Here is a 14,328-nt window from a genome sequence, read left to right as displayed (position 1 = left end):
GTTCTCTGTCAGGTGAGGAATGTGTGACCTACGTTTCACATCTAGGTCCAGCCAGTATATCACCCAGTCAGACTGCTCAAACCTCAGAGACAGAAACCTGCCTTTTGAAACAAACTCAGTAGGTGTGTTAATTCTGAAGGCAGCCGCCTTAGTAGCCACATCCTTCAAAAGGTATTTGCCTCACTGGGGAACATTTTAACCAGAAAGGAATCTTGGTAGTTATGGCATTCAGGACCCCTTTTAGAGTCATCATACACAATCACTTTTAGTACTTAATGTAACACACCAGACTGCTGTAGGCTAAATAAAGCAAACTATATATTTTAGAGATTTAAGCAGTGGCGGCTTATCATGCTATTGAATTGAAGGGCTAACAATCTATCAGTAACTCTGTTACTGTTATGAAACCATTATCGTTGAGCATATAGGCTCCAGGCTACCCCGTGACCCTGCGTAGGATAAGTGGTACAGAAGATGGATGGATGGATGGATGGATCGTTGAGACTTATAGCATGGGGTCTCTTCATATGCATAAAACTATTATTAATTATTATTATAATACTATTAACTATTATTTATGGTTGATATTTTTGTAAGGCAATTATTTCAAGTCTGTAATCATGCAGTGTCTCTTCCAAAAGCTGCATTGTCATTAGCCAGGTCTTTTGTTCAAACCACACAAATATTACAGCTCTGCCATTTGTCCCTTCATGTAGTTTGTACTTGATTGGACAATGTTTGCTTGATCAGTTTTACCACTAGGTTCATAAATGTTATGTTAGATATATTGGAAACAAGCAAATCACTTACATATGTACAACATACTCCTCTGTGACAGCAATAGGTTGGTCCGCCAAAAGCTTTCAAAGAACTCTGGTAAATAGAATTTTGGGATTACCTACACCAAGAGGGATAAACAATTGGTTTGTCTTTCAGATTAGGCACATCAATGGTTAGCTGCCTTCCCATTGGGATAGTCTTTATTTCAAGAACACAGAAATGCTGCCCAAAATGCTGCCTACCTAAAAAATCTACCTTCCAATTGGAAAGCACTGTATGAGTCAGTCTATCATTAGAGTCAACATGTACCTCCGGCTCCATTATGATAAAAGTTTTCCAACCTGTTCCCATGGACCCAACAGCTCTTAATGCTGGTGAATTAGCTCAGAAACAGAGCTGTTACCAAAACATAGGGCACTATATTCTGAAAAACGCATAAGTGGTCCCTACTGTTGGAAATGTCAGGTTCCGCTCAGATTCATTTGTCATTTGATACATTTGAAAGAAATTTCTAATGGCAGTTGCTGGTTTTGGGCTGCATTTATGTACAGTAGCAGTGGGAATACACTAAAATCCTTTTCATGGTGATTGAAAAGTTGAGTTTGGATTTTGATTATGATACAAATGCTAGGACAAGACGCCAAGTGTACATTGGTAACCAGAGAACAACTGCTTTAATTTATTTTTTTTATTGTACATCTTCATGATGGATTACATGGGAATACCCTGTGCTGTTTGTGATTTTAAATCTTTTGAATTTTATTTCACTAGCTAACCGAAAGCTTTAAGCTTTTAAGCTTTAGGCATCTTGAAATGGTGAGGGTTTTTTTAGACAGTGACTATAAACAGATGTACCATGAACAGTTAAATAATGAATTTTCACTCAAACAGCTTTGGACTTTGAATACTGATGCCTCATTCATCAAAAGAAACCATTGATGTGCAAACAAAGCCTATTTTGAGTTTTCAGAAGGTTTCAAATGCAATACATCGCAGCTGAATGGAAGTAAGGGAGGTGTTCCAATTCAAATGAGAGTTAAAGTGGTTTTTGTGGATATTGTTCAGGGGGTGGTCATTATTCTCTGGTATTAATTGCCGGTTTGTTGTTGGGGTTTTAATGAGGGGGCGAACATAATTAGTGGCACTATAGTAGCACTTCTTAATTCTGTCATTAAATTCATATATAAAACAATGTTCAAGGAGTAGGTCAGGAAGGTGAGATAGGGCAGAGCTCATATAAAACTATGGCCCATGAATATTATCACAACATTATCACAAATGTTTTCCCAGTACACATTAGGTGTGAAGTAACATGGATATAATAAATTGATTGCAAGTTTTTGGCCAGAGGTTATTATAGGTAAGGGTAATGGTACTTAGTGGCGGACGTGCAGCATTGAGATCAATAGTCATGGACTAGTGACAAGATTGATCATTCAAAGTGTGCCTTTACACGTAGTCTGTGTCACACCTTATCCAAGTCATCAGGTCACTGTGGGTTGTTAAGTGGGTCTGCTTAATGAAGAGGCTTAAGATAACATATATGATGTCAGGCAAGGTTCAAACACACCAATATATTGACCTCCAGTTACAACTCTAAGATGCACATGTGCACAGTTTTGTAGGAAACTGAGTGCTGATGTTATGTTGTAATGGCAATAAATGTTTTTTTTAAACTTTATACAAATGTGTTTCTAATCAGCTATCTTTGATGGCATCATTCACAAGCTTTCAGCTTACCTCCACTAAGACCAATTGGAGTTGTTGTATTAATTTGCTTGATAGCTTCCCCAAAATGCAGTTGATTGATTGTCCACATTGGGCCAAGCCCCACAGCTCTTGAGTAAAGGCTCCTAATTAAGACTCTTAATAAATTCACTTGCCTTGCCAGTCATCTTGGGCAACAGTCCAGGACCATAAAAATACCCACTCATCTACTTTGCCAAAGCAAAGGATGTTGAATACTATGGAAAAACTGACGTGCCAGGGTATTCCAGGCCAGTTTGCTGCAAAAAGCAGTGAACCTGTGCCCGTGTCTGCTAAGCCGTCTTCCTGTAGAGCATGCTGACTTCTTGAAAAGATTGAAAAGAAATGTCAAACTAGATGATAGGTATACTAACTTGTCAGGTGTTTCTTTGTGTTTGTTTACAAGTGTGTCTTGGCTTTTGTCCTCCAGAGGTTCCTATGGTGTTGTACCTATATGCCTTGGTCTCACTGGTGTGTCTGTGGGCAGGCCTGCACATGGCATACAGGTATCTCTGGATGCTCATTCTCCTCGTCATCTTCAACATCTTGTTGGTAAGTATTATCCATAATCCATTTAAAGCAAGGAACAAGCTGTGCTTAGCCATCTGTTGCCCTTTGACTTTGCCAGTTTGTCATTCACTCACCTGTAATGGTGTTAATCCATGTTAATCCATCAATGATCATTTCAATGCTTATTTTTCACTTCGCATGTTAAGGGTACATGTAAAACTCAAAAACATAAAAATCCTGACTAATTACTTTCTTATTCAGATGGAAGACAAGTCGGGCTCTTACGGTGTTTTGGATGAGCTAGGAAATTATTTTTGTTGTGTAATTCACAGAATGACAGGCCTTCAATATCTTTATGTTTGTAAAGTTTATTCCATCTTATCAGATTATCTTATCTATGTGTTCCTGCAGTATTCATTTTAGCACTGGTACCAAGCACCAACTGATAAAGCATTCTGCAAAATGTACAGTCATATGTGAGAAGAATTATTACTATACAGTACTATAGGTAAAACTGATAAGGCATGGTATTTGTCAGCACCTGATTGAACTGCAAACCAAAATACGTTTACACGCTTCAGTAAAACACTGTGCACAAATTGTCCCTATCATTGAGACTACATGTCATGTTGGATCATTTTGTAAAAGTGCAAAATCAGTTAAACTTGGCCTATATCAGAGCTAAGTAGCCAAAGTACCTCCTTACATCTTTAGCCTATCGATTTTTCTGTGGCCCACTGAGGACTCTTACATAATATTGATTCCTTAAGCAACTGCATACTGAGAGTGAGGAGAGAGTCGTTTTAAGCATCCAGAGTTGTCAGCAGTATCTACAGGTGAGTTTCAAAAAGAGGAGGCATATGCTGAAATGGCATGTCCTTGTGTCAGACTGTATCTTTACAGCCCTCTAATCAGTACCTAAACAATTCACATCATACAATTTACATTTACGATCATATTAAATTGTTCCATGGTTATAAAAACTATGTCATGCAAACACATGCAAGACTGCAACAAAGATACAATATACAGCAATGACTATATACAACGAATAGGCTGGCAAAAGAACAATAGATAGATAAAACAAACTAGATACAAGTCTGATAATCATCGCCATCAGAAGCAGAGTTCCAACACCTGTCACTACCATTGCAATCCTATTTCTTAATTTTTCATGCATTCTTTTCTCTGAGTCATGTCTCATTCAGACACAGTGCATCTGGAACAGAGCATGTCTAATGAGACACCTCAAGGGAGATGTATCCATGACTGATGATTACCTAAAAAGCAAAGTTTTTGACCCAGATCTGTATTACAGCACTTCAGTTCATTAATTAGAAAATACTCTAAAGAAAAGGCATTGATTAAGCTACAGTAAAGAACAATCCAACAAATATTACTGGGTTAGTAGTGTTTAGAGGAGTGGTTAAAGAATACTGTGGACATTGTTTGTTATTTATTGTATTGTATTTTATTATTTGGTCACACTTTGTGATGTGAGTTTGTAATTCATATTGACTGATCGTTAGCTAATCACAAAAAACAAAAAAAAAACAGGTATTTGGGTAAAAAGGCAATGAGTGTGCTGGGGAAATGTGAGGCGGTGAGTGTGCCATAAATTCTTCATTCTTCATCGTCTTATAATGTTTACCAGCTGACTATTTTATGAAGTGATAAAGTAAATTAAGAGCACACAACCAAATGAGCAGATGTGAATGCACTGTGCCTTTATCACATAGTGAACTGATCAGCTTCGTGGTATTATGGGATGCTGTCCTGGGCCTCTCACTTACCCCGCTGATATATAAGACCTGGGTAAACTCATGGAAGTCATTTTTCATGAATGTACTAATAATGAATAAGTCGAATACTTGATCATGTTCATTATTTCACATAAATGATGTGACATTCACAATATCACGTTATTTTCATGGTGTAACATTATTTTCATGATTATTATTCATGAAGTCGTGAATAAACTGTTATTTAAAAAAGCGGAAATTATTTTTATACTAACCTGTTTTTTGCACGCACACACACACACACACACACACATACACACACCTGATGGAGACGGATAGTGTCTATCTATAAATGCAGGTTTATCAGGTTTTGGGATGGATGAGTCCAGGCTTTACTCTAAGATTGCTTTGGGACAAAGAGCAGAAGATGATGCATAGCAGGTTATAAAGTACACTAACAACTGCAAACTTTCAACACATTTTTTTATATTCTTTTCACTTTTACATCAATTGTATTTACACATGCATAAACATTTAACATACTTATAAATGTAATTTTATTTACACCATGCTATGTGTATCCATGACTTTCTATTAGAGAATTTCAAATAGTAATAGCTTGTTATACAGCTCTACCAAAAAAGCATGCCAATGTGCAGGGGGATTCAGCAATGGTGCCAAATGCAAAACTATAACAGCACATTTGTTTTGTCTTTTCTGGATGTTTCCTTAAACCTACACATAAAAACGTCTGCACTGATGACTAAACGGACACATGCACGGGGTGGACTGAAATGAGGAATGTACTGATCAAATACTGATCACGCTGCAGCACAAACACTGCAAAACAGACCGAAGTAAAAACATTTATCTTTAATGTGTTAAAGAATTATTTGCAGTGTAGCTATGGTGGAGGTATTTCAACCTTTCAGCAGCTTTGCCACATTTGTATTTTTCAGTTGCTTTTCTTGCTGCCGTTGTAGCAGTTTGAATCTGTTTTCAATAATCTTCACTTCACTTCCCCTCTCTTTTCATGGAAGCTTTTTTTCCGTGACGCCGATTTTCCATGTTGATCTTGTTGTCTTTGTTGTGTCCCTGTTGCGTTAACTGTAGTAGGTTGTTTAATGGTGCTGTTCTGTCTGTTAGTGTTTAGGCCTGTAAGAAATAGCACCTACGATTTTGTGCCAAGTGTTATGTGTCTAAGATGCATTTGTGAGTACAAAAGCAAATTTATACATAACCGTACAGTGTGTTATTCTTTCTTGGTCTAGCACAAATGCTTGAAAGGATCCTTTTTTGCTTATAATCATAGTTTTTGTTATGTGTATATGTCTGCTTGTTAGGTGTTTTGTCTGCTTTTTCCATTGATATGTCTGTGTGGAATGTGTGTTTTAGCAATAATGGAATGTGAATGTGTTTAGATTAAAACAGGAAACAGTCATTTAAACCAAGAAAACAATATACTGCATTCCTGAGCTTTTAATTAATCCAAGTGATAGTACATGGCACAGATGCAGGTTGCAACACGTCTGTTTTTCCCTCACAGTGTCTCAATAGCAAATACAGTCCTGACAGAACAAAACTGCATGTACACACCAAATGTCCATCTCTGTTTCAACACTTATGGCCAGATCCTGGATGGAAAATATCATGTGATAAATATGAAGATAATTGTACTGTCACGGCACTATTTACGTTGCCAGACTCTGTCTTTGCTTTGTCTGTAAACACTGCAGCACTGTTTCATTACCAGCATAAAACAGGCTTTTGATTGATGGAGCACATGGCCACAATTAGATTTCTTTTCCTATTCTTGGGCTCGAAATCTATAAATAGATCCATCTTCATTGGGCTACTCGTCCTGCTATTACTGACATGAGCACTGTGTCAAAAGGATATGTCATGGGCAGTCTGTTTATTAAACTAGCAGTACACGTTTATCCTCTTGTATGTTCATTCATTCATTTGCCTTATTATATAAGTCCCTCTTACTCAATCGCTCACTATTGTATCTTACTCTTCCTATAAGAGTTTCGTCTGTGTCCTGTTTCTGTACTCACTGACCCATCAGCTCGATCTGGAGACATGGTTAGATGAAACACAAGGGTAATTAAGCATGCAGCAATAGCCTCTAGTCATAGTGTGCTATTTTGCTTGGAGGAGAGCTTTGATTATGCTCCACACACCTCATCATACACCATTCAACAGAACTTAGCAGCAGTTTATGGTTCAGTAAAATGGGATAATGCAGGGCTATGTGTGTAGTCGCTCTGTATTGCCTAACGCCTCATTTGTGAGGACATACACACCTATGTGTATTCGATTTCCTGGACTGGAAAGAAGAAGATTGTATCTATTGGGTATTGGTGAGAAAAATCTTAATGGTTGCTGAATCTTAAGGAGAAATACATCAGTTAAAAATCAGCAGCCAAAATATACCTGCTGTTAGTATCAGACCATTGTTTCCACCAGGAGAAAATCTATCTAGTGATATTAATTATTCGCTGCTTGATATGTTTTCAGATCTTTAACAGGACACTCAGTAGAGCACATTTTAAGATACCCTACACTCTTAGAAATTGGTCTTCAAACATTGTCTTTTGATATTTATCAGTTCTGGCTTTATGAGGATGGCTCAACGTGTAAGCTTTTGTGAACAGGAAACCCTATTTTATAGGGTTCTACCTGAAACCCTTAAGAGTTTCCCCTTAGGGTATGAGATGCAACCATTATGCTCCCTTTCCCAAGCTGAAAACTAATGTATGGTATGTATTTAGAGTTACTTTAATCTCAGCCATAAATTCTTAATTAGCAAATACAGAACCCTAAAGTGTTACTGAGTTTGTCTCTCTGGGAAACTCTTAATAGTGCAATGCATACATAGAGTGCTTCTCTATCAAAGAGGGTTCCAGGTAGGATCTTTTTAGGTTAAGTATAGAACCTCAATGGGAATTTCAGTTTGCCTTTCTTACTTTTTTTTTTTTTTTTTTACTATCAGAGAGGGTTCCTGTAGAATTTTTTAAAAAGCTAAGAAACTTTAACTATCCAAAGAACCACTGAAGAACCCTAAGGGTATAGGCCATTCCATACTCTCTCTGCCAAGACTAAAACTAATTTGTCTGTGGTTAGAGAAACTTTAAATTCAGCCATACACGCTATAGAACCTCAGAAGAAGGGTTTTTCCATTTACCTTTGTGTGGAAAAGATCTTTAGAACCCTTGAACAGATCATTTCTCTATCAGAGAGAGTTCCTAGTAGAATCTAAGAAATCTGGAATAAGCTGAACAGGTTGCTGTACTTATTAACCATAATGGTGTGAAAGTGCAATTGAAGATCAAGGCCACGAGGAATTGGAAACATCTTCTGTAACAGCTTCCTGGGCCGTGAAACATCTTTTATATTCATCATATACAGTACATTTTAGCCCATAGTCCTTTTCACCGCATAGTTTGCACTGCCTATCTTATATGTACTGGGTTTGTGCTGAGATGTTTAGTGGTCGTGAGGTATTTTGCACCTGCATGAGCTCCCTGATTATCAGTTCAGTGCTACTGTCTAAAATGATGTGCAAACCATGACCTTACCAACTAACTATTATGTCATGCTGACGGGAATGACGTCATGCTGTTGCAAAATGTTGTGTGAGGAATTTCCTGACTATGTGATTTGTAATCTTTGCTCTCTAGCTGCAAGGCAAATATGGACCGTTCCACAGATGGACGATTTATAGTGACTTTGTGAAATAAACTATGCACCATAAGGTGAAGGTTAATTAGAAAAAACTCTGTTTCAGTGTTTATACTTGTGTATATTCATACTGGAATTATTACTGTGAGCAAGCTTCATGTGAAGTTTTTAATTTAAGTATAAAATAAAATTTCACTACTTCACACATTTCAATCTGTTACTTTGCGTCTGCAGGGTCTGTATGTGTTTGCTGTCTACTTCCTCATGCATAACCAGCTGTGCTGGCCTGCCAAGGCGACTTACACAGTGGAGATGAACGGCCATGACGGTGCTGACGGAGTGTTTCAGAGCAGTGGAGCAGCCACAGTTGGGGGAGGAGAGATCAGCAAGTCTACACAAAACCTCATCAGTGCCATGGAGGAGGTGTGAAATTTCACTTATCATTCAATTTACTGGATATAATGAAATATATTTATATTAGTATTGATATAAATGCAGAAATTCAGTGTAAGTTACCAGTAATGGCATTGATTGGAAATTGCAAATTATTTCGATTTTATCACCACTGACAACAATTCATTGGGCAAATACAGCTGGTCACCGGCTGTTTTATTGGATACACACTGAGATGGTTAGTTAAGTTTGTTGACCAGATATCTGAATCTTATTTCTAACACTTTCAACACACATGCAATTGGCTGTATGTAAAGTGTGTGATTGTGTTACTCAAAGCCATACAGTCAGTAACGTATCTCAGCCACCCAGAAGGCCTTGATTGCTATGTGATTTGTTGACTCAAGTGTAATTTTCTAATTACGTTGCTGGTAAATTGCACACACAAGGCCTTGTATCCAGTTCCTGAGGTCTTAATCAGTGGGTAAGCTAACTTGGCATCTATCCAGTTACTAGCAAGGACAAAAATCCTGATTAGATCATTCTCAATTCTGTGTCAAGATTTTAACCCTTCATTTGCAACCAGAATTTAACAATGCAATGAAAGACTGTCACTACGGTTTTTGCATAGATTAAGTGAGCGTAATTATTCTTTCTATTTTCCTAGGGATGACATAAGACCTTGGGAATTTCCCTCAGCTTTCATTTTCAGTTTATTCTGATTTCAGTTTCATATTACTTACAGTGCAGCTTTTATATGAAATGTTAAATGATCCAAGTGCCAGAGTTGTCTCCTCTCAGAACATGAAAACACACACACACACACACACACACACACACACACACAGTCCCTTACTATAAATCTCAAGGGAATTCAAACTGCTAAAATCATAAGTTTAAGAGTAAAGAAACTTTGTTTTCTTTAGTGGTATATTGCAGCCTTATAATACAATTATCCAGACTTGGTTCAAATAGTTAGTCTAAAAGGGTAGATTAGAATCTAGCAGGAACTCAAAAGCCTGACTAATCCTATTCCATTAATAAGAGCACAAACTCTATCTTATATCCAGCCTAGAGAGGAGACAAGGTGGACAAGTGGTATGTTGTGGAGTGGAGATCTAGCTGTCTGTTTAGCCATTATAAAAGGATATAATAAATGTGACAGCATCTAATTTGCTTAGCTTTGGACAATCTGTCCTGATTATGCTCTTCACTAATGGGCCTTTCTACCAGATTCTGGTGCCTGGGACATGGAAAAAGTGGAGTGGCTTTTGTATCTTTTACTGCCAATACTGCCACTTCCTTAATTTGACAAGAAGAAGTGAAGTCGTCAATATACAGAAACAGAGAGAACTAATTCTAGATTCACTTCACAAGATTGATCACTCACATACCTGGCAGAACCAATGTGTACACCCAGTAGTTCCTCACTCTTCTGATAGGTAGCTATAAAATGTTTTTTACTTGTTGTTGTGTGTATGGTTTCAACCACCGATCATTTATCAAATTGGGTGTTAATCAGGCATGAATCATTTTTGATGCAGCTGGACTATGGGAGCGAGAACTTTCTATGGGAGAGAAGCAAGCCTTTTTGAAGCTGAGAAAAGAAGGAAAATGTATCAAAGCCATTGCACAAGCTTTGGTCATAGCCAATACAACAATTGGAATATCGTGAAAACGAAAGAAACTATCTTTGCTGGTGTGTAAAAAAGCTAAAAATAGAAATAGTCTGTCATAAAATGAAAACAAAAAAATATAATTGTCAAATGAAATGTATGTAAAGTATGTAAAGTATTTTTTTGGTTGTTGTTGGGGAGAAAAAATATGCCTTCTTCCTAGTAAACTTCTTATAAAATTTCATCTCTCTATATGTGATGAAGTTTCTGCATCTGCCCCCACTGTCTCCTCTATTCAACAACTCTTACCCAAGACTATTCAGCACAGGGCCTGGATATCTAGCATAAAACAGAAGCCACCCAGCACTGCAGACCGAGTTCTCAGAGTTCTTCTCCCATTACAGTTCCACAATCACTCAAAAGGCCATTTAGTTGAAGGTGTGGTCTGCAACCCCTGATGCTGTACTTGGAGACAGAACATAACAGGAGGGTTAATGAATGGTGTGTTTTTTTTCTTCTGCTCCAGATCTCAGCAGACTGGGAGAGGGCTTCTTTAAGGCCCAGCATTGAACCCAGCAGTGTGTTTAAAGAGGCCCCTCAGAGTGGCGCTTACCCTCCTGAAGGTGGCTTCGTTAACACAAATCTCGTCCAAGATGAGGAGTCCCAGGAGTTTGATGACCTTATATTTGCCTTAAAGACCGGTATGATTTCCTCCCAAAGCATCACATACTGCATTGTCATACTTTACTTTTTGAATAACATCTAACATCAGGGTTATTCTCTCTGTGCCTCTGCAATGTTGCTGATATGTTAGTGTACTCCTCTTAGTAAGCAATCTTGTGTAGACATTCAGTTTAGCCAGTGTGAAAGCAACTTGGGGTCTGCCATGGGAGACTGTGCATCACTGTGATATATTATGGTTCAGCTTCACTATTTCCCCATAATGGAGTAATTACACTTTGTCCTGCGGGATAACAACCCTTTATAAATCAGTATGTGCACACTTAGTTTTAGCTCAGGATGTACACAGTTTCTGGTTTCTATAACTGAATCTGCATTTTTTTTTAAATGTACAAATTTTTACAAAATTGCAAAGGGTAAATGTTTCTTAATGCCAGTTAGCAACATGACCTTTGTCCAGTTCATCATTTGAAGTACACTTAACCCCAGTTAAAGATGCCTACTGCCTGAAACTCAGTCTGTGTACCCTGATAAACACACACAAGGAGACATTTGATTGAGTGGCCTGGAGTAAAATCGGCTTTAGCTTTTCAAAGGATAATCCAGCAACCCCATCCAAATTATTTCTCCAAGTCTGCAAAATAGATACGTTTTGAAAGCAGGACCATGTTTGGACCTGAAATAAATCATTTTAGATACACAGGACATATTTCATAAAGTTAGTAAAATTGCACATCTTTCAAGTTAATATTCAAATAAAGTTGTATGCCTTTGTCTATTTCTGTCTCTCTGCATGAAACCTCATGCAGAGACTAGCTTAACTGATAAGCTAATTTAGCTGGTGTTGAAAGCTCAGGCGTCTCTGCAGTTTTAGACCATTCTATTATCAGTATTAAATAAATTCTGCTGTAATCATGTCAGCAGCTTCAGCTAGTCACCAGCAAAGGCAATGAAATATTAAAACATAGGTTCAGGGTGATTAGCTACTAAGTTTTATGATTAATAGAACTTTATTTTTGCATATTTCCATCCTAGTTGTTATATGGGCATTTGCTAAATATGTTCACACTTTGTAACAGTATAAAAAGTTTTCCAACAATGTTTTCCTGACAAGGAGCTTTGTGGTTTCTCGGTAACACAAAAAGCTACATTTTTTGTATTATTAACTTTAACAGAAATAAAATAGAAGCTGGGGAGGGAACAACTATTTATAGCTGTAATAATACAAGTGATAAGAGGACCTATATTGTTTTGCAGACATTCCATGATATTAAATGTAACTATAAATGGTTAAAAATTATGATGTGTTGTTCTTTAATAAATAAAAAATTGTTAGTGTTGGTGATTTGCTGTGGTATAAGAGGAATAAAACACTTTATCACAACACCCTGATGAAAAATGATTATTTAATAGAGAAAGAAGACTTAATAATTAATTATTAAAAGAATAATTTAATTAAATTTAATAATTTTAATTGATTAAAAAATTTAATTTAATTAAAAAAAGAATTAATAGAGAAAGAAGACTGTCAAACTCAAAAAAGCTGTATTCTAAGAACTTCTATGATCTATTTGTACGTGCAAAGACCATCTTCTCACAGTGGGAGAACTGACCTTGAGGAAGTCTGACACTGAGAAATGCAACAATAATTTACACCAAGAACAATATGTGATTTTGTTTCTGTCCTAATTACACAAAATACTTTGTCTGTGATTCATGTCTAAGTAGGATACATGCACAACTCAATGTCTTCGTAGAAATTAATTATTAATAGCATTGTGTGTTATAATGTAATTAACCTGTAGTGAGATTTGTATTATTTTTACTAGTAAGATGTGCAACATACATTAACCCAGAGTGAACCTCTGAGAGGTCAGGGGTCACTAACTCTGATTTAAGTAATAATATTAATCACACTGTATATAATCTATATTAAAATAATGTAACAATAATGTAATAATATATATTAATAATTTATACATATTAAGCATAACATCCTTAATGTCCTACATATTAAGCAATCCCGCCCAGTAAGCTTGACTTATGACCTTATCATAAAATAAGCTAGTTAAGAATGCATGAATAATTAATTTTACATCTAAGGAATAAAACAGGATGGGGCATGCTGTTACTGGATGATGATGATAATAATAATAATAATAATAATAATAATAATAATAATAATAATAAATGAAGGGGTGGTGTGATAATTATTTTCCTGAACCCGAAGCATTTTATTCCTCTTATATATATATATATGAAACAGCAATTTGCCAATGATCGCATTTTTTATTAATTAATAACGTCTTACTTTTTAGCAGTTTATAGTTACATTTATTATTTATAATCCTCTTATGACTTATAACCAGTTCTTCCACTTGAACTTAATGAGACAAAAAAAATAGCTTTTACAGAGAAACCAGAATGTACAAAGCACTGACATATACAGTACATATACATATACAAATACATACATATACATAACGATATGTGTTTAGTGGTGCCTTTATCGTTAATGGACAGGTTAACTGTATACCTACAAAGTGCACCTGTATAGTTGATGGACCTGATAAAATGGCTAATGAGTGCTATGAATTGCTATGAAGCGGCCACTGAGTGTGTGTTAAGACGCTATATGATCAGCTCTTAACAGTATTTATATGACAAACTCCACAGGTTCCGGTCTTAACCTGAGTGACAGCGAGTCGATCCACGGCAGTCACGATGGTGCGAGTGTGGCCAACTCCCAGATCGTTGAGCTCCGGCGCATTCCCATCGCAGACACACACCTGTAACCTCGCTGCTTTTATACTGAATCCATATAAACCAGCCAGCAGTATTTTTGTACTGGTACCACCTTTGCACTAAATTTACCACAGTTTTAATTTCTCGTAGATTTTGAGCTGTTTTTATACTTGGAGTTTTGTCAATACTTCTGATCTTTTTATAAATACATATATATATATATATATGTGTGTGTGTATATATATATATGTATATATATATATATATATATATATATATATATATATATATATATATATATATATGTATATGTGTGTATATATATATATATACATATATATATATATATATATACATATATGTGAATTGTCACTACAGTCATTTTGTGAAGTTTATAACAGATGTAAATATCACGTATTGTAGGTTGA

The 14,328-nt window shown here is 36.4% G+C and overlaps 1 protein-coding gene across 2 annotated transcripts in view; it reads left to right on the top strand.

Moving 5' to 3' along the window:
- adgrv1 (adhesion G protein-coupled receptor V1) overlaps positions 1-14,126 on the top strand; it is a 131,437-nt gene extending 117,311 nt beyond the window's left edge. For both annotated transcript variants that reach the window (XM_034299190.2, XM_053228924.1), the window contains 4 exons: positions 2,957-3,078; positions 8,700-8,888; positions 11,001-11,175; positions 13,832-14,126. In XM_034299190.2, the coding sequence (XP_034155081.2) occupies positions 2,957-3,078; positions 8,700-8,888; positions 11,001-11,175; positions 13,832-13,950 (605 nt within the window). In that variant the 3' untranslated portion in view covers positions 13,951-14,126. The remainder of the gene's footprint in view (positions 1-2,956; positions 3,079-8,699; positions 8,889-11,000; positions 11,176-13,831) is intronic.
- Positions 14,127-14,328: the final 202 nt, after the last annotated feature.

This window comes from Pangasianodon hypophthalmus, chromosome 24, assembly GCF_027358585.1.
Source record: "Pangasianodon hypophthalmus isolate fPanHyp1 chromosome 24, fPanHyp1.pri, whole genome shotgun sequence".
In the NCBI taxonomy this organism is placed as follows: Eukaryota; Metazoa; Chordata; class Actinopteri; order Siluriformes; family Pangasiidae; genus Pangasianodon; species Pangasianodon hypophthalmus.
Note: the sequence above shows the minus strand (reverse complement) of the source record. Positions and strands in the feature narration are given on the sequence as shown.